At 46.0% G+C, this 25000-nt stretch overlaps 2 protein-coding genes across 2 annotated transcripts in view; both read left to right on the top strand.

The window, feature by feature from the left end:
• Nucleotides 1–18226, top strand: part of col4a3 (collagen, type IV, alpha 3) — a 26114-nt gene extending 7888 nt beyond the window's left edge. The window contains exons 7-52 of the mRNA XM_047335472.1: nt 1–17; nt 156–182; nt 452–526; nt 760–822; nt 923–958; nt 1437–1484; nt 1635–1709; nt 2579–2623; nt 2749–2811; nt 2965–3009; nt 3093–3146; nt 3270–3311; nt 3519–3600; nt 3886–3921; nt 4113–4277; nt 4411–4503; nt 4772–4867; nt 5122–5192; nt 5774–5962; nt 6064–6232; nt 6436–6528; nt 6829–6933; nt 7019–7113; nt 7340–7490; nt 7615–7728; nt 7864–8031; nt 8173–8262; nt 8341–8475; nt 8818–8916; nt 8997–9086; nt 9725–9864; nt 11015–11141; nt 11540–11620; nt 11768–11869; nt 12073–12120; nt 12213–12398; nt 12594–12724; nt 12964–13036; nt 13231–13302; nt 13425–13550; nt 13675–13773; nt 14061–14273; nt 14966–15143; nt 15384–15498; nt 15729–15901; nt 16533–18226. The exon at nt 1–17 is cut by the window's left edge and continues 37 nt beyond it. Of these exons, the coding sequence (XP_047191428.1) occupies nt 1–17; nt 156–182; nt 452–526; nt 760–822; nt 923–958; nt 1437–1484; nt 1635–1709; nt 2579–2623; nt 2749–2811; nt 2965–3009; nt 3093–3146; nt 3270–3311; nt 3519–3600; nt 3886–3921; nt 4113–4277; nt 4411–4503; nt 4772–4867; nt 5122–5192; nt 5774–5962; nt 6064–6232; nt 6436–6528; nt 6829–6933; nt 7019–7113; nt 7340–7490; nt 7615–7728; nt 7864–8031; nt 8173–8262; nt 8341–8475; nt 8818–8916; nt 8997–9086; nt 9725–9864; nt 11015–11141; nt 11540–11620; nt 11768–11869; nt 12073–12120; nt 12213–12398; nt 12594–12724; nt 12964–13036; nt 13231–13302; nt 13425–13550; nt 13675–13773; nt 14061–14273; nt 14966–15143; nt 15384–15498; nt 15729–15901; nt 16533–16614 (4577 nt within the window). The 3' untranslated portion in view covers nt 16615–18226. The remainder of the gene's footprint in view (nt 18–155; nt 183–451; nt 527–759; nt 823–922; nt 959–1436; nt 1485–1634; nt 1710–2578; nt 2624–2748; nt 2812–2964; nt 3010–3092; nt 3147–3269; nt 3312–3518; nt 3601–3885; nt 3922–4112; nt 4278–4410; nt 4504–4771; nt 4868–5121; nt 5193–5773; nt 5963–6063; nt 6233–6435; nt 6529–6828; nt 6934–7018; nt 7114–7339; nt 7491–7614; nt 7729–7863; nt 8032–8172; nt 8263–8340; nt 8476–8817; nt 8917–8996; nt 9087–9724; nt 9865–11014; nt 11142–11539; nt 11621–11767; nt 11870–12072; nt 12121–12212; nt 12399–12593; nt 12725–12963; nt 13037–13230; nt 13303–13424; nt 13551–13674; nt 13774–14060; nt 14274–14965; nt 15144–15383; nt 15499–15728; nt 15902–16532) is intronic.
• Nucleotides 18227–22368: 4142 nt separating this feature from the next.
• sst1.2 (somatostatin 1, tandem duplicate 2) overlaps nt 22369–25000 on the top strand; it is a 3003-nt gene continuing 371 nt past the window's right edge. Inside the window, exons 1-3 of the mRNA XM_035622043.2 lie at nt 22369–22683; nt 22779–22960; nt 24909–25000. The exon at nt 24909–25000 is cut by the window's right edge and continues 127 nt beyond it. Of these exons, the coding sequence (XP_035477936.1) occupies nt 22781–22960; nt 24909–25000 (272 nt within the window). The 5' untranslated portion in view covers nt 22369–22683; nt 22779–22780. The remainder of the gene's footprint in view (nt 22684–22778; nt 22961–24908) is intronic.

A 25000-nucleotide genomic window follows, 5' to 3' on the forward strand; every position in this document is an offset into this window, starting at 1 on the left:
GACCTGTTGGCTTTCGAGTAAGTTGTACAAACCAGCGATAGATAATGGAAGACTTCCTGTTTACCTGTTAGTCTTCACTCATTGAAAACAGGCTGATGCTAAGCTAGGCTAATAAGTCGTGAGATACTAAAGCATACTGTGTGCATGTGTTTCAGGGTCGTCCCGGAATGCGAGGCACAAAGGTGAGAGAACACACCCGATCTCCAGTTCTTAAGATACGTTTCTCATTTTTAGAGTTCAGGGGTTTAGTTCATGTATTAACGAGACGTTTATGAAAATATTTTGGGGTGTAATTTTGTCAGTAGGGCTAACCCCCTAACCTTAACCCTAACAAGATTTATTCTGTATGTTTTTAATTCCTTCATAAGTTCAGTCACTTTCATGTCGCAGGAGATAACAAAGAGGTGAGAAGAACCTTTAACTGAGCGTCTGTGTCTTGTTCTTGTCTCAGGGCAACTCGTTCGTCTTCCCCGTCCCTCCGGACATTAAAGGACTGACAGGTCAACAGGGACTAGAAGGACAGAAGGTCAGTGTCACGGTCCAGGCAAGACAACATGTCCTCCTCACGCTACCAGCGGAGATGTGGACGGCGTCTGTCTTCACAGGCCGATGGACCTCGTGGTCAATTGATCATCACATATATGAAATTAAAAATATGGAGAACAATGTTGTTGGATTTCAAGGCTGCTGTGGTACCAAGAAGAGTTGTAGTTAAAAAAACAAACATTTAAACCCTCTGATTGGCTGTTTGTGTTCCAGGGGCTGAGGGGAGATCCAGGTGAACTTGGCCTGTCAGGACCACCAGGACCTGCCGGACGTCCTGTACGCTTCAAATCTCAAACTGTCAAACTTTATTTTAAAAACAGCAGAAATTCCCTAAACTCACGTCAGCTGTTTTTTTTTTGTTGTTGTTTGTTTTTAGGGAGGTCCAGGGTTGCCGGGGTTACTGGGAGAGAAGGTCAGTGTGCGGAGAGGCTGAACTGATCTGAGAGCAGTTCTGTATCTTCCCAGTTTTACTCATAAATAATCTGGTTCATAACCAGTGTCATGAAAAAACATCACATTCTCTCGGAAAAGACAATTTCTTTCAAATATGTTGAAGTCCCAGTTTCACAACCCTGAGCCACGAAAGTCTGTGAAATAGATGAATATGAATATGTCATTTTGCTTTCTTCTTTAAAAATGTTTCATACATAAGTTTGAAAGTCATGTTCATATTTAAAAAATCGATACATTACATTTCATGACTCTTTCACGAACAGTTGTGGGGGTGAGTTGCATTTGATCTTGTTCACATTCATCATTATAGTATCTATAATATCTGTCTGTAGTTAACACACAAGGGATTTTATTTCCGAATCATTGGAGGTTCTGTTTTATCACGTGACCTCGTTCCGGCGTCATCTGGTCCTGATGGCATCGTGTTTGTGTCTCAGGGTCAGGAGGGGCCTAGTCCAGTGATCCCAGGGCCCCGAGGACAGACGGTGAGCTCACACTTACGCTGCAAACCATGTGGATTGTGATCTTAGCAACGATGTGTGATAAAAAACAGACACTCAAACATTTGTAAAATATCTGCTTCATCATCATCATCATCCTCATCATCACCATCATCAGCTGTGCTTGTATCTCAGGGTGATCGTGGACCTCCTGGTATTCCTGGACAGAAAGGAATCAAACTGTATGCTGAAGGACCCAAAGAGCTGAAGGTCTGCCGGCCTGTCTGTCTGTCTGCCTGCCTGCCTGTCTGTCTGTCTGTCTGTCTGTCTGTCTGTCCATCTGCCTGTCTGTGTGTCTGTCTGTCTGTCTGTCCATCTGCCTGTCTGTCTGCCTGTCTGTCTGCCTGTCTGTCTGTCTGCCCTGTCCATCTGCCTGTCTGCCTGTCTGTCTGTCTGTCTGTCTGTCCATCTGCCTGTCTGCCTGTCTGTCTGTCTGTCTGTCTGTCCATCTGCCTGTCTGTCTGCCTGTCTGTCTGTCTGCCCTGTCCATCTGCCTGTCTGCCTGTCTGTCTGTCTGCCCTGTCCATCTGCCTGTCTGCCTGTCTGTCTGTTTGTCTGTCTGTCCATCTGCCTGTCTGTCTGCCTGTCTGTCTGTCTGTCCGTCTGCCTGTCTGTCTGTCTGTCTGCCCATCTGCCTGTCTGTCTGTCTGTCCGTCTGCCTGTCTGTCTGTCTGTCCATGTGCCTGTCTGCCTGTCTGTCTGTCTGTCCATCTGCCTGTCTGTCTGCCTGCCTGTCTGCCTGTCTGTCTGCCTGTCTGTCTGTCTGTCCATCTGCCTGTCTGTCTGTCTGCCTGTCGGTCTGTCCGTCTGTCTGTCTGTCTGTCCATCTGCCTGTCTGTCTGTCTGTCTGTCTGTCTGTCTGTCCATCTGCCTGTCTGCCTGTCTGTCTCTCTGTCTGTCTGTCTGTCTGTCTGTCCATGTGCCTGTCTGCTTGTCTGTCTGTCTGTCCATCTGCCTGTCTGTCTGCCTGCCTGTCTGCCTGCCTGTCTGCCTGTCTGTCTGCCTGTCTGTCTGTCTGTCCATCTGCCTGTCTGTCTGTCTGCCTGTCGGTCTGACAGTCTTGTCTCATTGTATTTCAGGGTGAACCAGGTGCAGTTGGAGACAAAGGCTGTCGGGGTCTTGACGTGAGTCGACTCTCTGTCCGACAGAAGCATGAACGTGTGTCATCTGCTGCAGCACAAGATAAAAACATGCCAACATGATGTAGTCAGAGCGTGAGACAGACGTGTGCGCTTGTTTCTTCCTCCAGGGCGATCCTGGGAAACACGGGGGGAAGGGCGAGCAGGGCGAGCGAGGCGACCCTGGCTCTCTGGTAAGAGAGAGAGAGAGAGAAACCTGGACATGGATCCATAATCAAAACTGGTTTTAACTTGAAGCCTCAGTGAAGCAGTTACCACTGAGTATCTGTGGTTCTGATCTGAGGTTGAGCAGGAACCTGGTGGTCAACGTGGTGTTTGTGTTCCAGGGTAAACAGGGAAAGGACGGACTCATCGGAGAGCTCGGACTTCCGGTAACTACCCTGCTATGCTGATGCTAGTTAAGCATTCCACAGCTCAGTGAAGTGTCCTTGACTTGCCCTGTTTGCTTGTGCAGGGAGACCCAGGGGATCGCGGGTACCTCGGTCCTCCAGGTATCGAAGGATCCAAGGTCAGAACTCTGTGATGCACACAAAGAACGACCTTGTCCAATTTTACCTGGATTTGATTTGGGAAAATGTTGCTGCGTTAACTCAAACTGTTTCTGTTGCGTTTTCAACGTTGGCGTTTTTAGGGGGACAAAGGTGAACGTGGCCTTTGGGGTCTTCAAGGAGAAGTGAGTCTGAATAAAGTGTTGGTACAACTGACCAGACGTACGATCAGTCATGAAGCAGATGCAGACGCAGATATAATCGAACCAGCGACAACACGGCGTCTGTTTCACATCTTAACTTTTAGCAGTTTTTGTGACATGATTTCAAAGCAGCAGCAGCATCAGACTGTCGGTCTTCAGGTTTCACTTCTGTTCTTGTGTTTTCATCAGGTGGTCCAGAATCACATATTCCTGAAGGGCCAGCTTGGTGTCCCCGGGCCCCACGGACCCCCAGGACCCGCCGGAGAACCAGGTATCACCAATATGAAGAGTTGAAACCAGTTTACATCTTAATCTTGATTTCCTCAGTGGCCCTGTTCACACCTGGTGTCTCGAGACGAACTGATCTCTACCCTCTGCGTTCACCTGGGAACAATTCCGTCCCTGCCATTGGAGGTTGGGCAGAACAAGAACTCACTGGGGGGGTTTATATCAGGCCTGGGAATGTCTCGTGATCAACCAGGAGGAGCTGGACAGTGGTGGTTGGATGGATGGATCCTTTCTTCATCCTCATGTTCTTCTTCTCTGCGTCTTTTAGGAATCATTGGTTTTCCTGGACTGCAGGGCGAGTCAGGTACACTCCCACTGCTCCCTCTCTCTTTCACTTACTGTTATTCATGCATTAATGATCAGTTTAAAATCAATAGTGTTAATAATCAGATTTCATGGTGTGTTGAAATATTTATTCTCACATTAAGTATAGAACATTTTTAGTTAAATGAGTGTTCTATGACTTTAAGTCAAGACTCTTCCTCTTTTCTCAAGGTGTGGCTCCTACTGGGCCTCCAGGTCCTCATGGGTCACCTGGTTTGACCGGACCCAAAGGAGAACCAGGAGAGACAGGGCCCCTAATCATCGGGCCCCCAGGAGACACTGGGGTCCCAGGAGGTCCTGGAGCGGAAGGAGAACCAGGAGAACCAGGAATACCAGGTGATACAAACTTTATTCATAAAGAAATAAGTAAAAAACTGATTGATTACAACATGCTTCGGAGGGAAAAACAGAAACTGTTGTGTACAAACGTCAGACGGACGCGACGGACATGTTGAATTCTGTCTTTCAGATTTACTGCCGGGAGATGTTGGTTTTCCTGGAGCTAAAGGTACAAAAGGCCTGATGGGACTTACTGGTACCAGAGGGGAGGATGGACAGACAGGTGAGTGGGTGAGACGTCATGTCACAACATCACATGACGATATATGATCACATGCGTTATGGGTCCAGTCACATCATGAATGAGTCTGTGATCAGATCTGGACGTCAACAGCAGCAGTCACTGTAAAAATTGTCAATTTCTGAAGGAAGTTTTGAATTTACACAAAACTTCAGATACAACAGACTCTACAGCAATCAGCACATTTTACACACACATATATACATATATGATGATTGACTGATGGATTGATTGATTTATTGATTGTCAGGTGAGAAGGGGGAGGTGTGCTTCGTCTGTCCTGTTGTTTCCAGCGACCCCGGATCTCCAGGTAGACCAGGAGAGCCAGGTGAAGCTGGGATGACAGGTAAGAAGAAGAACTCACCTGTTGTGATGTTGTTTTATCGGTCTTCTGAATGATCTGTAATTTGACCGACACAGTGATGTAAAATTAAAAGTTTTCAGTAAAGTTCTGATCGAGATGTTGATCACTGTGTTTGAATAAAACGCTGTTACGACTGTCATCGATTTAATAAAGTTGTTATGTTAGAATAATGAAACACGCTGACTCCGCTGGACGAGAAGTTATGAGTCACCAGTGTGATGTTGTTGTGTTTACAGGTTCGGACGGTTTTCCAGGAACCAAAGGTGACAAAGGGGTCAAAGGTGTCCGAGGACCGCTTGGTCCACAGGTGAGCTCCCCTCAGTGTGCAGCTCTAATCAGTAGGATGCTGGATGTAGATGAGGAGGCTGTGGCAAATCAATAAACAAACTTTCATTTCATTTTCTATAGTAACATTGGAGAGAAGCACTGTCAATGGCGAGTATCTGCCCCAACACTGCCCCCTCTGTTCATGTGTGCATTGCGTTTCGCAGGCGCGTAGCATTACTTTGCTGTGTTGCATTAACTATGACGTCATTTTAGATTTTCTCTCAGCACCACAACTCTGACTGACCTCCAGCGTCTCCGAGGGCATATCTGATATTCAACATGTCAACATGTGGCTTTCTTTACATTTTTAATAGAAAATACATGAGTGAAATCAAACTTTTGGATTCTGTCATGTGCAGCAACACTTCGTCACTCAGGGTTTTTTTTCTTTACATACTGAACAGTCGTGTAGTTTATTTATAATTCGCTATCAATGTTGAACAAGCAGAGCTAGCTCAGCAACAGTTGGCAGCTGAGCTAATGTGTCCCGCCTCTGACAGTGATCTCATGACTCTTACTACACGAATGCTAATGAAAAACAAACAACAAATCTGTCTCCAGGGCCTCTTTGGTTTCCCAGGTGTCCCGGGGCCCACAGGACCTGTTGGTGAGCCAGGGATCATGCACAGGGTGGGGCAGAAGGGTGAGGAAGGGGCCCGGGGGGGACCAGGACCACCAGGTATCGAGGGCACAGACGGACCTGTTGGAGTCCCTGGACCGAAAGGGGTTCTGGGACAGAAGGGAAACCCTGTGAGTAAAAGTCCAGACCAGATCTTTGGGGAGAGGGTGGTCCACCGGGTCAAAGACGCAAATCTGTGATTTGATGTGTCTGTGTGTAACACCGTCTCCAGGGGCCTCTGGGACAGAAAGGTGAGAGGGGCCTACTCGGGGAGTGTGGTCTCAGGGGACTGATAGGACAGAGGGGCCCTCCAGGACCTCCTGGTATTGGCGCTCCAGGTCCTTCAGGTCCTCAAGGCAACGTGGGAGTCCTTGGACAGCGAGGGATTCCTGGAAAACCAGGTGAGTCTTTTCGGGGGAGACTGTACGAGGTGAGACTGTCTTAAGTGAGTCTGTCCATGGTGAGACTGTCCACGTTAGACTGTACCAAGTGAGACTCTACCAAGTGATGTTCTCCAGGTAAGACTGTCCAAGTGTGGTGATGACAGGGAAGGGGTCAGAACCTGAGCTAAGGACCAGTCTGTCTGTCTGTCTGTGTGTTTCAGGTGAAAAAGGTTCTCCAGGTGAGATCAAGACTTCTCCAGGAGATCCAGGACAGAAAGGAGAGAAAGGTATATCTGGAAATCCAGGACCCGAAGGTGAGACAGGTTTATTTATGTCTGATCGTATTTTCATTCAAAACTACAAAATATGTTAAGATAAAGTTATAAATATCACTGGTCACAAACAAAACGACTGCTTTATTGTCTTGTCATGAGATTCAGATTTAAAGAGGATCTGTGTGTTTAAGTGTACTAAAGCAAAGACCGTCATTTAGTTTTTGTCATCATGGTGATATTGTGTTAGATCAAACGTTAAACCTGGTCAATCTAAAAGTCTGTAAAAACATCAACTGATGAACGAGACACATGATCAGATTTCTCTTCTGCTGCTCACAGGTGTGACGGGACCTCCAGGTGATCTGGGGGCTGTCGGTCCAAAGGGAGAAGAAGGGGACAAAGGCTTTTCTGTGCAGGGGCCCCCAGGCTTCCCAGGGGTGAAAGGTCAGTTTTGGGACAGTGCTGAAGAAAACAGTTGGCTCAAGATGATAAATAACACAAATGCATATTTATTTATTTCTGGCCTCAGGAGTGAAGGGCCCTCCAGGAGCTCCGGGTTTATCAAGTTTTGGAATCAAGGGACGGGCGGGGCCATCGGGCCCCCCGGGGATGCCGGGGCCAAAGGTACAGTGGACAAATGAGAAGTCCTTAAATAAGTAAAAGATTTCCGTTTGATCTCAGTAAACTCAGAGAGTGGCGTTTTCATTGTCCTGCATCACATCACATCCTGACAAACAACCAGAAAGAAACCTAACCCTATGACCTCCTTGGCGGAGAGAATAAATCCATGACAACGTATTTACGTCTGTCTCCTCTGGTGATGATGTTCTGCTGGTCTTTGTGGTCTCAGGGGGACAGGGGAATCGGTTTCCCAGGCCAGCAGGGGCAGTCAGGCCCTCAGGGAGAAGATGGCTCAGTGGGGCCCCAAGGAGACCCCGGACCCCAAGGAGAAGATGGAGTCCCAGGATCTCCAGGACCAGACGGACCACCAGGACCCAATGGTAACTCAATTTAAGATCTGTTGACACAGAACTGCTGATCCAGGGCTCATTTAGTAAAACTGACTCACCTTCATCACATTTTCTTCATGATCTAACTGAACTGAAATCTGAACTCTCTCATCAGGTCGTAATGCTCTGGATGGTGTATCTGGTCCCAATGGCTTTCTTGGAGTCTGTTTAGAGGGCCCCCCCGGACCTGAGGGAGGGGAAGGACAGATGGGCATCATCGGATTCACAGGTACTGATTGTGCAGGACGTTCAGAGGGGGAATGATCCTTTGAACTCAGGAAGCGGCCCCCCGACAATTGTTTGTAGGAGTCTGTGAAACGAGAACCCACCTGTCTCTCTAATTAACTGCTATCCTGTTTTCCAGGGGCCCGGGGCTCAAAGGGGGTGCAGGGTGACCCCGGGCTGCCAGGGGTGGGTGCCCTGGGGCCACAGGGGCCATACGGGTCACCAGGGTTTGATGGACTTCCAGGGCCAGCAGGAGGTGTCGGATTGAAGGGCCTAAGAGGGTCCAATGGGGAGCCAGGAAGTCCAGGTGAGGAGTTGTGGCGTATAGACAAAGAACAAAGTATCAACATATTTTCAGCTTTCCCACCCTTGAACATATCAGGTGTGATGTTCACATCCATCCAAAAAATACAACTAATCTCAACTTTAACATTGGGATGTGTTTTAGGTATCAGGGGGGACATGGGTCCTCCAGGACCTCTTGGGCTTCCAGGGGTTGATGGGAAACTGGGAGAGACGGGACGTCCAGGACCAAAAGGTTTAATGAATCAATCAAGCAAGAAATGAATCAATCCAGCTGTGTCTGTCTTTAACTGTCTCTTTACCCCTCTCTCAGGTCAGATGGGAGGAGATGGGGTCAGGGGTTCTCAGGGGCCTCCGGGGCCTCAGGGGGACCGAGGGAGGACTGGACCTAGAGGACTCCAAACATCTGTTGAGACGTACGGAGATCCTGGAGATGCTGGAGAACCAGGTTCTCACTTCTGTTCTGTTTTTTTTATACAGTTATTTATGAATGTAATATAACGTGTTAAACATAAACAAAAACCCTTGGTGTTCCTCAAGGTTTTATTCTGGGCCCCATTTTATTGTCAGTTTATATTTCTTGACTTTAACTTTGTCTATTACATGTAAAATGCTGTATTCAGCTATCAGTTAGCTAAGCTTAGCCTAAAAACTGGTTACAGGGGCAAAAGGTAGCCAGACTGTGTTCAAAAAACCCAGTGACTCTATATAAAGACGATTAATGACTATATATAACTGTGTGAGTCTACCTGTCTGTGACCTGTCTATCTGCTTACTGTCTCACCTGCAGGGCCCATAGGTTTCACTGGTGTTAAAGGAGAGAAGGGCCTCGCAGGACCTCAGGGCCCAGACGGTAGAAATGCTGTACCTGGGGACACCGGGCCACTAGGTGAACACGACTATCTGAAAAAAGGACACACGTTTTGTCAAATTCTAATTAGACAGCTGATAAATGCTTCTGTGTCTCAGGACTTCCTGGTGACCCTGGCAGAGCTGGACAGACGGGTCCTCTTGGTCCCAATGGTCTCCCTGGTAACCCAGGGGAGATGGGAAAGCCAGGTAACCCCTTCATCCTCACACACCCTCCAACCACAACACCAACTGACTCCCTACAAACATTTTAAAAAGGCAAATATCTGTCTCCTCAAAAATATAATCTGTATCTGCAGGGATCAACTGGGTTGTAGATCAGTGAGTAAATCATACTGAGTTAATACTGGTCGACCGGCTTGCCTTCCAAAAGGCGCTACTCAAATAGATTCAACATTTTCAAAATGGTAAATTCAAACGTCTGGAACAATACACTGCACTTGACTGTGCAGCGACACCAAAGCTTAGCTGTCTGAATCTGACTGTGTCTTCAACATCATGAACTTGAACTCTGTGGAAATTCTCATTCATCCAGGTCAAAGTTTTCCACAGGCTGTTGAATCAAATCAGGAGCAACTGGACTCGTTGGTTGTAGATTCCTGAAGTCTTTTCACCTCCATCCAAGAGGCTCTTCAGCTCTAACTACAGATTTTACCACAACTTACTTAGAACTAATGAAGCCTCTTGGTTGAAGGTGATTCGACAGCTTGTGGATCATGAACATGAATTCTGTGGGAACAGCACCGACACTTGAACAGGACAAGCTTTCACTCCCTGGGATGATCTCTGTCTCTCTGCTCTTTTACAATCTGGTGTTCTTTGTGCAGGTTTCAAAGGTGAGAAAGGTTCCACAGGCCCCTGCGGGGAACCTGGTTCAGATGGAAAACCAGGATCAGGAGGACCTAAAGGTATTAAAGGAGAACTGAGTCCACCTGGACCTGGATTTAAAGGATGTCCAGGAGAGAAGGTAGCACACATATAGCAACAGCCAAACAAACCTGATTCTAACTCTTCTTTAACACTTTTTTAAACTGAGATTGGAAACTCAACCTGGTCTCAACCAAGATGTTGCATCAAAAGGTATAAGACCATTAAAGTGAGACAATTTTACCATAAAAAGTTCTGACTTTAGTTTAGTTTAGTTCTGACTTTAGTTAAGTGTAGTTCTGACTTCAGTAAAGTTTAAATTGAGGTTCAGCTGATCTATCAGTGTTAATATTTATAGGGTCTTCTATAGTATTTTCCTTTTAAGGTGCTTTCTACCACTAACCTGTTATCACTGTACGCAGATTACACTCTGCTTCATGTTGTCATTGCCCCTCAGTCGATGCCAGCTCTTTCTAGACATAAAATGAATCTGTTAAATTGGTTTTCCACCACGGTTCTCTTAAAAAATGTATGTTTTGTTCACTCATTTTTCACCAGAACCTTCTCCATCCAGCTATCTTAAGCAAAATCTAGTTTTGAAAAAAAAGTAGATTGTTTGTGTGATGTGATTCGGCGCAATACAAATAGATTTGAATTAAATTGAATTGAGAAGGCTTCAGGAGCATTAATTATACAAAAAATTATTGAAATTGTTGAAGGGAAATCTTATTAGTCTTTCATGTCAAGTCAAGTCAACTTTATTGTCACTTCCTGCTGTATTGTTCCAGACATACAGAGGAATTGAAAAACCGTTTGTCCCTGACCCACGGTGCAATAGTACAAAACAAAAAACCAAAAACAAAATAGAAAATAAGATACGTAATATATAAAATAAATAAATTCTTAGTAGTGCAAAAGTAAGAGTAAGGCAAACCACGCAGGATAGAAAAGCTAAAGAAATTGAAAATGCGCAATAGAAAGGAAATACTGTACAGTATGTGTAATACACAGGGAACTAAATAAATAGAAATAAATTGAAAATGTGCAATATAAAGGATATGGAGTGCAGATTAAATGTAATAAATGTTGAGGGCACTGATGAAAGTGACAATTGTTCCTCAGAGTTTCTTTGTTGTCTCCCTTGTCTTTTTTGTTGATGGTTTCATAATTATAAGTGTGTGACTGGGATGTCTTTAATTTTGTATTTGAGGAATCCTCAAAGATCCACTCCTGCTTTGTCCTCCTCTAAGGGGAATCCAGGATGCCCAGGACCTTTAGGTACAAAGGGGAAACCAGGAGACTCTGGGAACTTTGGTCTTCCAGGAGTATGTGGCCCCTGTGGCCCCAAAGGACTATCTGGGCTCCCGGGATGCAGAGGTATGATTCTCAACTGTTTATTCTTCAGATATCTGCAGCTTAAACAGTCTGGGGTCCAACTGCTTTTCCTTTTTATAGTCACATGAATATTTGGATATATACAGTGTACTATATGAAATAAAAAGAAGAAGGTAGGTGTACCAGGCACGCCCAACTGGGAGGGGACCCCGAGGTAGACCCAGATCTCGCTGGAAGGACTACATATCCCATCTGGTCTGGGAACGCCTCTGGATCTGCCAGGAGGAGCTGGAATGCTTGGCTGGGGAGAGGGATATCTGGAACATCCCGATTAGCCGGCTGCCTCCGTGACCCGATCTGGGATAAGCTAAAAGACTTGAAAAGGCTTGAAAACTTGAAACTTGACTAAATGTAGACCCAAGCTAAGCTGTCTGTCTCAGGTCCACCTGGATCTCCTGGAGAAAAGGGTAGTGACGGTCCTTCGGGGAAAACTGGACCTCCAGGACCCAGCGGTCTCCCAGGTACTTAAAACAGTGTTGCACAGTCATTAATGACATCAGGCAATAGTATATCCTTAGTCCTCTGCAACTTCTACTGATCCAAAAACACAAGGTGATAAGAACAGGCTGGTGTCTGTCCTCTCAGTGGGTGACTAACATGTTTTTTAGGTAACAAAGGGGCTCCTGGAGATCCTGGTCCTGCCGGTCCCAGAGGAAGCCAGGGACAAGATGGGATACCTGGACCTCCAGGAGAGAAAGGAGCCATGGGAGGTAGGAGACAGGGCTGGATGAAAATGGATCTGGTTGGAAAAATCTGAAAGTTTTTGTGACCAAAATAATCTTGGTTTTTGTCCTTATTCTGAATAATCCCTGTATCGATGGAATACTGGAATATTAGTGTGCATGTTAACCTACTGAGCGTTTAGGTTTCAGATCCATCTCATCAACCAGTCTGAACACTTTTCTTTCCCCAGCTCCTGGAACTGGACCCCGGGGCCTAGAGGGGGAGATAGGTCCACCTGGTGAGTCCTCCCCTCTTATTATAAATTGAGTTTTCAAAAGAATTAAAGATAAAGAAATGAACAACAGTCTCCACATGCTCTCGTCTCCTCAGGCTCTGCTGGGGAGAAGGGCCCTCCTGGACCCTGTGGCCCTCCTGGTTCCAGTGGTCCTGGAGGAAAACCAGGGTGTCCTGGTCCTTCTGGACTCCCTGGTCCTCCTGGCTGTCCTGGCCAGGAGGGAGTTTGCACTGCAGGAGGAAAAGGAGAAAACGGTGTCTCTGGAGCACAAGGAACAAAAGGTAAAGAGGCACATCAACCACAAGCCGCCTTTAATAAATGCTCTTGAGCATTGAGTCCTGAATTTAGCGCTTAAAGTAGTTTTATACCATGAAGGTGTGACAGTTTAGATCATCTCTGAATTAACTATTTCAGGAAGGTCTCAATGAATCCGAGCTGCGATGATTTCTGAACATCACGTGTCTCTGTGGTTGCAGGTCCTCCTGGATGTCAGGGTCCTACTGGCCCTCCAGGTCTTGGTAATAAAGGAGAGAAGGGAAGTAAAGCAACAACAGGTGACCCAGGACCACCGGGTTACCCTGGCGACCCTGGTACTCGAGGCAAGCCGGTCAGTATATCCCATAGTCATAGGAGCCACAGAGAAATTCAACTTAGTTTCCAGTTGATCTCAGATCCAATATCTTACTCTGGAACGATCTCGGAAGTGGCAGGATCCTGAGAGTTAGGCTGCATCCATAATACTACGTTTTCATTTTCTAAAACAAAAACGAACAGGAAGTGTAAGTGATGGTTTGCTTTCACCGCTGGTCGTCGAGTCATGATTGTTGATGATGTCCTTGTTGACAGGGTGAAGACGGGCCCACGGGCCCAGGCGGACACAAAGGCGAGATCGGAGAAACAGGTGTCACAGGACCTGTGGGTAAGAAGTTCATGTACAGTACATTCATCAGTCAGTGTCCATGGTAACAGAGAAGCACAAGTAGACAACAGAATAATTGAACTAATCAGACTTTTGTTGCTGCCACCTTAGTTTACGGTGAAGCTTCGTGTTTGATTTTACGTCGTACTACAGAGCTTCGTCTGTGGGCTTTGGGCTCCTTGTGTGGGTTTCAGGTTTGAAGGGAGATGAGGCACCACAAGGTAACACCGGCTCACGAGGATCTCCAGGGCCACCCGGGAGGAGAGGTAACACAGTGACATCACACAGTGGCCAGCTAACTGTCCACTCAGCTGTCAGTCGCCCGTCTGCTGCTCTGAGTGTAATGCTGCTGATACTTCTGCCCCCGACTGATTACTGCCCCCTGCAGGATCGAGGGGAAAGGATGCATCCAGGGAGGTGAGGTTGATTCCAGGAGACGAAGGCTTCACTGGAGATCAGGGATCCCCAGGACCAAGAGGACCCCCAGGGCCCCGTGGGAGACCTGGAAGTCCAGGTGAGTCTGTCATAATATTTCAGTGTCAGGCTTCAGGTTTTAGATGTGAGGTGTGCTGATGCTCTTTTGCATACAAACAGTTTGAATTGAGTTTAAGGAGCAGAGCTGTGTTTTGCATCTGCAGGTCTAAAGGGCAGTGAAGGCGAGGCAGGTATCAGAGGAGCAGGAGGTCGCCCGGGACTGAAAGGGGATCAGGGAGACCGAGGGTTCCCTGGACAAAAAGGTACGAAATCTGATTTTCTGTCAGCTTTAAGAAGAACCAGACAAAGTCCAGAACTATTACTCCAGAATCCAGGTCTTTGGTTCAGGTCAGGTTAAACAAGATAAGAAGACCTGAAGTGCTCTGCCACCACTAAAGATATTGTTTCTGTACTCAAAGTGTTGATAATGTGTGACCCAGCTAGTGAGTTGAGATGACCTGCAGGTGCTGAATTAAACTTGGGTTGATAGTTATCACGATTGCGCAACAATGATTCAGAGTTTCATGCGGGGGTGTCTCTGTGATGACAGGGGTCGTAGGTCTACGAGGTCCAGTTGGTACTAAAGGTGTTCTGGGTCCACCGGGTCCCTGCAGGGACACGCCGGAGAAGGATGGCTTCCTGTTCACCAGACACAGCCAAAATCTCTTTGTCCCATCATGCCCTGCGGGATCCAACGAGGTGTACAGCGGATACTCGCTGCTGTTCATCAACGGGAACAACCGAGCTCACGGACAAGACCTAGGTAACATGACCCTGTGTCAAAAGTTCTTCACACCAAACACGGAGCGAATTTTCCAGTTGCATTACTCTTGAATTAACATAACCCATGAATATTCACCTGTTCTTCCTTCCACTCTTTGGAAGGAAGAACGCGCCTCTGTGTCCAACTTCCTCACGATACAAATAGCAACTTGTGTCTAAAAGCTTGGGCTGCCCACACACAACAGTAGTAGTAGTTTCATCCTCCATTTCTGATACAGCGTCAGGACGTCTGACGACAGTGACGGAGGGAGGATCTCAACGCTAACCAGGTTTCACGACAACGCGACGAGTTCAAATGTTTCAACTCAAGCGAGAGAAGGGAATGATGCAAATTTCACGTCTTTGCATTGACTCTGTATATGATCTCATCATGTGAAAAATTTGCGTTGTGTTCAGTATGAATTGATGAACTCCAGTAGTAGTTTTGAGGTATTTGTGATAATTTACACTACTACTGCAATTCTGCTGATGACCTCGCTCATAAACAGAATTCATATGAAACATCTGATGATAATCTACGTCTCCAGGAGTCGTTTCTCGCTGTCGTCACACCCGAGACTAATAAACAGACCCTGTCATGTTCAGACTTACTTGTTTCTTCACCTCACAAAAACACAACGTTCTATCTCCATGTCTCTCTCTATGTCTGTCTGTCTGTCTGTCTCTCTGCAGGTACGTTGGGCAGCTGTCTCCCTCTCTTCACCACCATGCCCTTCCTGTTCTGTAACACCGACAGCACCTGTCGCTACGCCTCACGCAACGACTACTCCTATTGGCTGTCCACAAACGAAACACTGCCAGCCAGCGTCCCGTTCATCTCCGGACAGTTACTGGAGAGTTACATCAGCCGGTAGGACACGCACACACACACACACACACACACACACACACACATGTGTCTCAGGTGTACTGTATGTGTGTTTCCTGTGTCTCAGGTGTACTGTATGTGTGTTTCCTGTGTCTCAGGTGTACTGTATGTGTGTTTCCTGTGTCTCAGGTGTACTGTATGTGTGTTTCCTGTGTCTCAGGTGTACTTTATGTGTGTTTCCTGTGTCTCAGGTGTACTGTATGTGTGTTTCCTGTGTCTCAGGTGTACTGTATGCGAGGCCAGAGCCAACGTGATTGCCATCCACAGTCAGACCAGTTACGTTCCTGACTGTCCCTCTGGGTGGGATCGCCTGTGGTTAGGATTCTCCTTCGTAATGGTGAGGGGATGTTGTTGGGATGAGTCACACAGTTCAAGTCCTAAACCTCCATCCTCCTGCAGGCTGATAACAGATGTACAGTCAGAGATGAGTGTTTGTGGACTGGGGCTGCAGGCTCCATGGCTGAGGTCACATTAGTGCAGCTCTGCTCTGCATCGATCCTGAGATGCATGAGCTTGGTGTCAGTGTGAGTTGCTGCTGTGACCTTTGACCTTGTTGTCGGTCTCCAGGAAACGGGAGTGGGGGCGGAGGGGTCGGGTCAGCCTCTGGCCTCACCTGGATCCTGTCTGGAATACTTCAGGAAGATTCCCTTCATCGAGTGTCACGGCAGAGGAACCTGCAACTACTACACTGACTCCTACAGCTACTGGTTGGCTGCTCTCAACCCCAACGACATGTTCAGGTACGCTACACCTTTAACGACACGTTCAGGTACGCTACACTAACGACAAGTTCAGGTACGGTACACCTTTAACGACAAGTTCAGGTACGGTACACCTTTAACGACACGTTCAGGTACGCTACACTAACGACAAGTTCAGGTACGGTACACCTTTAACGACAAGTTCAGGTACGGTACGCCTTTAACGACACGTCCAGGTAGGATATGCCTTTAACAACAAGTTCAGGTACGCTACACCTTTAACAACAAGTGCAGGTACGCTACACCGTTAACGACACGTTCAGGTACGGTACGCCTTTAACGACACGTTCAGGTACGGTACGCCTTTAACGACACGTTCAGGTACGCAACGCCTTTAACGACACGTCCAGGTACGGTACGCCTTTAACGACGCGTTCAGGTACGCTATGGCTTTAACGACACGTTCAGGTACGGTACACCTTTAACAACAGGTTCAGGTACGCTACGCCTTTAACGACAAGTTCAGGTATGGTACACCTTTAAGAACACGTTCAGGTTCAATACACTTAAAAAAAAATGAATTCATCAGATACAATAAACTCTACTCCCTGATGGTCTCTCTGTCTCTCTCTCCTGTGATAACATGTCTGTGTGTGTCTCTCACCCACAGTAAACCAAAGCCTCAGACTGTTAAAGGAGAGTTTCCAGGAAGTCTGATCAGCCGCTGTCAAGTCTGTATGAAGAGGCTGTGAACCGTGTTACTGACACAGCTACTGTAAATACCGCTGCTGCTAACACTACTGACATTAATGCTACTGACAACTACTGTTTCTGACCAGAATCTGTCTTAATCGGTTCGTCATCAAAACGCGTCGTTTTTTGGATTAGTTTCATCTTCACTGTAATCAGACGGTAATATGAGTCACAAGAGGAGTTATTCGTAGGGTTGGTTAGCCCTGATGCTAACGTGTAGCCACAGCACTCAAACATCTGACATTAGCTTCTCGTGTTGTGAAACCTCAAACAAACATCAGTGAACAGATTGTAAAGGTGTTCACGCTGGATTCTGATTGGACATGAGTCTGATTGACTGGTGTGAACATCTGTTCCAACCTGCGACTCTGAATTAATCAGATTTAGTAAGTGGATGTCTGTCAGTGAAAGGCACCTTAGGAGTCGTAGTTGATTTCTCACCTTGATTTTTTATTCGTAGCTTTGACTTTTTATAATAGAATCAGACACATTTAATGTCTGAATATGAGAAACATGAAAGATACTGTTACTTCAGGACCTGATACAATAACTGCTCACACTTCCTGTTCCTGGTTACGCAACAATGGTTTATTCATTCCTGCGGCACAATTACATGCAAAGATCCATTAGGAGTTCAGCTTAGTGCTCAGGGTCGTGAATAGACGTGAATATGCGTCTGACTGACGGATTCATGGTCGTCGGTGGACAACCGCAGTCGTACGGTGAAACTGACAAAACTGTCCGACGAGCGGGTGAGTTCTGAACACGTCAGAACTGTAAAGTCAAACTTCTTCTACTACTTTACAATTCCTGCACTGAAAACACTTCAGACGAAGATACAGGAAGTCGGGCTGCAGTATGAATGTGTACTACCACTGTTTACATGCCCATTAGAGTTGTTAAACTATAATATTTTGACAACATTCTGATTATAAAATGAAATCAGAATGTGTACTACTACTACTACTACAACTACTGTAAGTGCAACAATGATTACTACTATTGTAAGTACTGCTACCACTAACACAACAGTAAGCGCTCCTACTAAAACCACTATCATTATCTAATAATACTCATAATCTCAAAGTACATAGTTTGTACGTTTGTACTACTACTACTACTGTTACTGTAATCTACGAATAGATACTGCCTCTAACTGTCTTCTGTAGTACTACTGCTCTTGTCACCACTCGAGTACCACTGCTGCCTCTGGAGGTGCAGTACCTCCCTCCGCCAGGGGAGGGGGCAGCGCTGAGACACTAACCAACCAGCAGCCTGCTCTGCTGCAGTTCCTCTCACAGCCAGGTGGTGGAGCTCCAGGAAAACTTGAAGTGAATGAGAAACACAAGACAAGGACGTTTTTCATTTTCTGCACAGCAACAGAATCTTAGGGTCTCTTGGTGGATGGTTCTCAGAACAGTGCATTCTGGGACTCGTTGTCTTCGGTCTGGCCTCAACCTCCGACTGATGAAACGACAACATCACACAGAACGTAGACGAGCGGAGACGAGCTGTGGAACGATTTGGTGTTTACAGTCTGATCACATGTACATACACGGAGACTGTTTGTGAATATGATTCTTATTGAATTTAATAAAATGTGTTTCTGTTCCAAAGCTTTTCATTGAAGACGCTGCCATTTTCTTCTCTCAGTCAGGACATTTGCATTTTTACAAAACACTTAACACAATATCAGTAAGTCAGTTGTTGATTCTTCATGTTACTTCTGATGGTTTCTAACAGATGAAAGTGAAGATTAATGTTCATGCTTGGTTTCTACCACAGTGAGACAGTGATACGAAGTATCACTGTCGAAGAAGTTAGAACAAACACTGAACATAAGTTAGAACAAACACTGAACATAAATAAAACCACAGAAATAACACATGCGACGCCAATTTGCTTCCAGAGACAGACGCTCACTGCAGCCACCAGAGGGCGGTGCAGTTTGTAGTCGTGTGGTGTTGATGTTCTTCACCCACGCGACAACGTCACCTGTTGGTTTGTGAGCGGCCATTTTAAAGCCTGGAGTTTTTCGCAATTTGACGAGTGTCCATTTTGTTTTGTATTTTAAACCAGGGGTGAGTTGGAATTATCAAATTGTCTTAGGAAGTTTCCTAAATCTTGACGTGACCCGAAAGTGTTTCCTGAGGGCTGTTCAGCTGCTGAGGTTTTTGTAGTTCATCTTCAGAAATGTGTCGTTTCACCACGACATCAACATCATCCACCGTCACACGACCACGTGGTTCAGTGTCAGAGGAGTCGGATCCTCTTCTCATACGTCCTGTGAATCCTCCTTGACCCCTTTCCACCTGTCAGTGGATCACAAACTTCCTGACGGACAGGAGGCAGCAGGTGAGGCTGGGGAACATCACATCAGCACTGGTGCCCCTCAGGGATGTGTGCTCTCCCTGCTGCTCTTCTCCCGACGACACGACTGTCACCGGCCTCATCAGTGATGGAGATGAGTCTGCATACAGACGGGAGATCAACAGCTGGTCAAACAACCTGGAGCTCAACACGCTCAAAACTGTGGAGATGACAGTGGACTCCTCACCATACTCAACAGCACTGTCGGCTGTGGACTCCTTCAGGTTTCTAGGATCTACTATCTCCCGAGACCTGAAGTGGGAGACCAACATCAATACAGTCATCAAAAAGGCCCAGCAGAGGATGTACTTCCTGATCCACTTTTACACTGCAGTCGTCGAATCTGTTCTCTGCACTTCAATAACGGTCTGGTTTGGATCGGCCACCAAACCAGACAGGAACAGACTCCAACGGACAGTCAGGTCTGAAAGGATAATCGGTGCCGACCTGCCCACCATCCAGGACCTGTACTCCTCCAGTCAGGAAACAGGCAGGAAAAGTCACTGCTGACCCCTCCCACCCTGGACATCACCTGTTCCAACTTCTCCCCTCTGGTAGGGTTAGGGTTAGAGGAACATTGTTCACCAGAACCAGCAGACACAGGAACAGTTCCTTCCCTCAGGCTGTCACGATGATGAACAGTTGATATCATAGTGACATGAACAATCCTCTCATAACAATTAACCAATATTTATTACAGCACCCTCTTGCACAATGCACCATTGCATTACTCATGTTTAAAATTTTTATTCTTATTTTTTTTATATATATATATATACACTTTTTTTATCCTGTATATAATGTTATATGTTTGTGTGTACCTGTAAATTGAGAGAGTGTAAAAAAGCCGGAGTCAAATTCCTTGTACGTGTTACTTGGCCAATAAAACCGATTCTGATTCTGATTCTGATTCCTTGACGTCATGATTTTTTCCACTGAGGTCAAGGAGCAGTAGAGAGGAAAGACAATTCGACCTCACCCCAGACTTGGAATTGGGGGATGTGGCCTCAACTAAGAGTTCGACCATGCACCGATTGGACCGTACCAGCTGTCAATCACACCTCATCCGGTGCTTTATCGTCTGTGTGACTGTAAATGAGCCAAAATGTTCAAAACCATAAACTCCTCAGGAAAATGTTTATTGACGTTATAAATCAAGTCATGTTCTCATAGAGTCGCCCTCTGCTGGTCAGTACACAGAATACAGGCTTCAGGCTCTTCAGCACTGGCTTCACTCTCCGGACCCGCTGACGACGCATATTTCTATAAAAGCCTGTGGAGAAAATGAATTGAAAGTCCAACACGTTTCTTAATGTTATAAAGTTAGAGCAAAATTTTCACTTCCCAGAAGATACAATGAAAATTAAAGTGTAATGTTGAACGCGACGTATTCTGGAGCGTTTAGTTCAACACGTATTCAACACGACGTAGAAACATGGAGACTCACACGGAGGTCGGTCCACCTCATGGAACTAGATTAACTCATATATGAACACAGTTATGGACAATATATTCAAGTTCTGAGAATAAGTTCTTATAAATATTACACACTGTAGCTTTGAGATTAGTTATTGTACTTTAAGTGAATTTTTAAATGTAAAGTTTCATTTTCAGTTCAACTCTGATCGTTTGAATCTTAATTCAGTGGAAGTTTCCAGTAACTTTCAGTCGGTGACTCAGTGTGGAAACAAATCACAATGAGGAAGAGTGATGTCATCACCGTCCCATCACGCTCCTGTGTGTGTGTGTGTGTGTGTGTGTGTGTGTGTGTGCTCATGCCAGCAGCTCCTTAGTGATGGCTGCTCGCTGTTCATGTGTTACCACAGCAACCAGCTGCTGCTCATGTGTTGTTTATGATCCGTGTGTCGGACGGCGAGTCGTCTCCCCTCAGGACGGACAGACGGGAAGTAAAGAGTTTTTATTGCGTTTTTAAATCAACAGTAACTGTTCCCACTGAACCTGTTCACACTCGTCGCTTCGCTTTCACATCTTCGTTTTCCACAGACACGAACCGACGAGTCGATGAGTCGCTGATGAAACAGCTGATCAGTGGCGGTGAACAGTCACAGACCTGAGACGAGGAGGAGGAGGTCGTCAACAGGAAGCAGCCAATCGTCAGGACAAATAAAATCTTCATCTCCTGATGAAATGATGAAATGATGAAGTTGCAGGTTGAAACGAGACGACAGACGTCTCACGACGTGACGATGCACTTCACAGAAAGTTGCATCACTTTTCATGACGTCGTCATCGAGTTTGTGTTTATCGCCGAGGAAATTTACAACACATCCTGTTTGCAATTCCCCAGAAGTTATGATCATTCAAAAACTTGACCTTTGACCTTTACAGGTCAAATGTGGTATGTGACCTCAGAACTAGAGCCCGACCGGTATGGATTTTTGGGGGCCAATGACGATATCGATATTAGGAAAAACAAGATTCTCGATCCCGATACATCGGCTGATACATATATATATATATATATATATATATATATATATATATATATGTATATGTACAGTATGTATACATGTATGTATGATTCTAAAAGGTTGTTATCAAAACTTTATGACAGAAATGTGATTGAGGCTTGATATTTTAGTATAACCATAAACTTTATCATAAAAAACAAATAAAAATGACAAATACAACCAAATAAATAGAACTCGAATGAAGAAAAAAGATTTATTTTACATTTAAACATAAAACATTAGTGCACTTTACAGGCTCATATCTGCGATAGTATCGTCCGATACGATACGTCTGTTGGAGCCCGAGCGTTTAGTTCAACAAGCGTATTCAACAGGTCGTAGAAACATGGAGACTCACACGGAGGTCGCTCCACCTCATGAACTGTGTTTAACTTTGATATGAACAGAGTTATGGACAATATGTTCAATTTCTGTGAATAAGTTCCTATAAATATTACAAACTGTAGCTTTAATGTAAGATCATGTACTTAATTATAAATATTTCGGTTTAGATTTTTTTTCACAGGTGTAAGTGTTGGTTGTTTAGTCAACATGTGTATGAATGTGTATGATAGATTGTACGTAGTTATGCTCGTCTGAATGACTTCCTGTATTTGTGTGGAACCTAAATGTGACGAGGCGCTCTGTAACTGAGTGTTTCATACAAATAAACAACCATTGTTATTATGATGATTATGAACGTGGTTCATCTGTGCGTCGGGCCTGCGGAGCGCCTGCTGACGTCGTCTCTCTGCAGCAGAACATTTGAAACAAAGTGTGAAGTCGTGTTTGTTCTCGCTGAACGTCGAGTGGGCGACTCTCTGCTGCCTCTTTGTTTAATGGCGATATCAGCGAGGGCTAATGAAAGTCTGCTAATCCTCTCGACGCTCCGTTAATTCCTCTCCTCCACATTCCGCCGTTGTGTTTGTCGTGGTCGGACGCCGGCGGCGCCGAGACGCCGCTGCTGCTGAGAGTTCCATTGTTTTATTGCTCAGACTCCATTTAGAGTCAATAAGCGCTAATGGACGTTTGTTTAACTTAAATGTCAGCGTTCCTCCATCACCGCACAGCCGCCGGCTGTCAATCAAACACACGGCACGTCATGTGACCTGCGGAGGAGGAGACTCAGGCTTCAAAACGGCAGCGCCCAGAGGACCGGGCACCAGAGACCAGCCCAGAACCAGGACCCAGCACCAGGACCAGCAGAAGGAACCAGACCAGCAGACAGTAGGTAGAACTTTATCTTCTGTGTTTGACGTCTCCGTCCTCAGGTGGGATCACCTCTTCTTCTTCTTCTTCTTCTCCCCCTGATATCTGGGCAGGTATGCAGAGTCCACGTTGTCCCGCCATCTTCATCCTCGTGCTGATGGTGCTGTGCAGTCCGGTTTCCTCTCAGGACGACAGGAACCAGGACCAGGACCAGGACCAGTACCAGGACCTGGACCTGGAGCTGCGTCATCACCGGCTGCTGCAAAGAGCTCGCAGTGCAGACCTCCTGACGCAGGTGAGAGGTCCAGCGACCGCTACAGTGAGGGTTTGATTTTCACAGAACTAGTAAATTTGGGGCAAATAGAAAAGCAGATGAGGAGGAGCAACAGAACCGAACCAGAACTTCACTGGGCAGAGCTCAGACCTCGGCCGAAGGTCCAATGGTCCCCGAGTGAAACCGCATGTAAATCCATCAGATGTCTCCATCAGATCGGCATTTTTTTTAACTTGGACTTGTTGAACTATTCCTTTCTTGGTTGTCGTGTTTGAACATAAAGAATCAAAAAGACTCATTTCATTCGTCCTTCGGTGTTTTAACGACGACGATCGGGACGCGAGATGTTTAGACATAAACAGACCAGATCTTCTTGTGACAAACTGAAACAAACTGTTGGTGTGAAACATCATTTTGAACCTTTACTCCACTTTCTCGAGTCACTTTTTTCAATGTGGAACAGAGTCACTGGGGCCACTGACCTCCGACCACAGGGGGCAGCACCGAGTCCATCACGACTCGTGACATGTAGGTTGTAAGTCAAGTCGCGTGACAACGGACGGTTGGTTTTGGTAAACGTTCGTTCGAGCGGCGGCGGCCGAACGTCCAGTTTCTTCGGGACCGAAACCGACGTGAAAGAGAAAATTGTAAAGAAACTGAAATCTGAGCTTCTGCTGCTGCGTCTGACGTGACACAGTTACCACAACGAGAAGTCCACAGAATCAATCTTGTTTCCGGTTGTTACGGACTCGTTTGAACCCTGAGGATCTCCGAGGGTAGAACTTTATCTTCTGTCAATCTGAAATGAAATGTCGCTGATTGTTTCTTATGAACAGCAGGAGGTTTTATTCCCCCGACAGCGACAGTCCAGTCGAGCTTTCACAGGGTTGATTCTGGCGGTGTGGCGCTCGGGGACAAATGATCCGGAGCCGCCCTCACACGACGTTTAATGAACATGAATACATAATCAGACATCAGCAGTCGACTCTGGGAGGCGGCGCGAGGATGCAGATGAGTTTGCGTTGTTGTTGTTTGAGCCTGAATGAGCTCAACATGATTATCTGCACCGCCTGTGGTGAGAGCGGCTGCTGGGACGATCGTGTCGGAACATCTGGTTCATACACACATTATCTTCACTGACGTCTGGTTGATGGCTCATTGTTTTGTCAGAGGATAAAAAAAAACCTGAGGTTTCGACTGAACCAGCTCATGTGGTGAAGATCTGACGAGAAGCTTCAGAACTTCACACGTCGTTCAAACGTCTCGTTTCTCTTCTTCGTTTTGATTCAGAATTGAACACTGAAGGAAACTGCAGCTGATGAACTCATCATCATCGTTTGCTGAGGAAGAACTTCAGGCGTTTATGTGCTCTGATATTTACCAAACACTTCCTAATGGTCTAAATAGTTAAAAGTCTGATTCTGACGTGTTTTAACTGGTCTAAACTGGTCTTAACTGGTCTTAACTGGTCTAAACTGGTCTTAACTGGTCTTAACTGGTCTAAACTGGTCTAAACTGGTCTTAACTGGTCTTAACTGGTCTAAACTGGTCTTAACTGGTCTTAACTGGTCTAAACTGGTCTTAACTGGTCTTAACTGGTCTAAACTGGTCTAAACTGGTCTTAACTGGTCTTAACTGGTCTAAACTGGTCTTAACTGGTCTAAACTGGTCTTAACTGGTCTTAACTGGTCTAAACTGGTCTTAACTGGTCTAAACTGGTCTTAACTGGTCTTAACTGGTCTAAACTGGTCTTAACTGGTCTTAACTGGTCTAAACTGGTCTTAACTGGTCTTAACTGGTCTAAACTGGTCTAAACTGGTCTAACTGGTCTAAACTGGTCTAAACTGGTCTTAACTGGTCTAACTGGTCTAAACTGGTGTAAACTGGTCTAAACTGGTCTAACTGGTATAAACTGGTCTAACTGGTTCTAAATTCTGTTCTAAGTGTTCATCGTTCCGTTGTTTTGCAGGAGTGGAGTAAACGTGCGGTGGCGGACCTGCTGGCTCAGATGTCTCTGCCTGAGGCCGACGCCCAGAGGGATGCTGAGATGGTTTCCACGGC

This window comes from Scophthalmus maximus, chromosome 11 (assembly GCF_022379125.1).
Source record: "Scophthalmus maximus strain ysfricsl-2021 chromosome 11, ASM2237912v1, whole genome shotgun sequence".
Classification (NCBI taxonomy): domain Eukaryota; kingdom Metazoa; phylum Chordata; class Actinopteri; order Pleuronectiformes; family Scophthalmidae; genus Scophthalmus; species Scophthalmus maximus.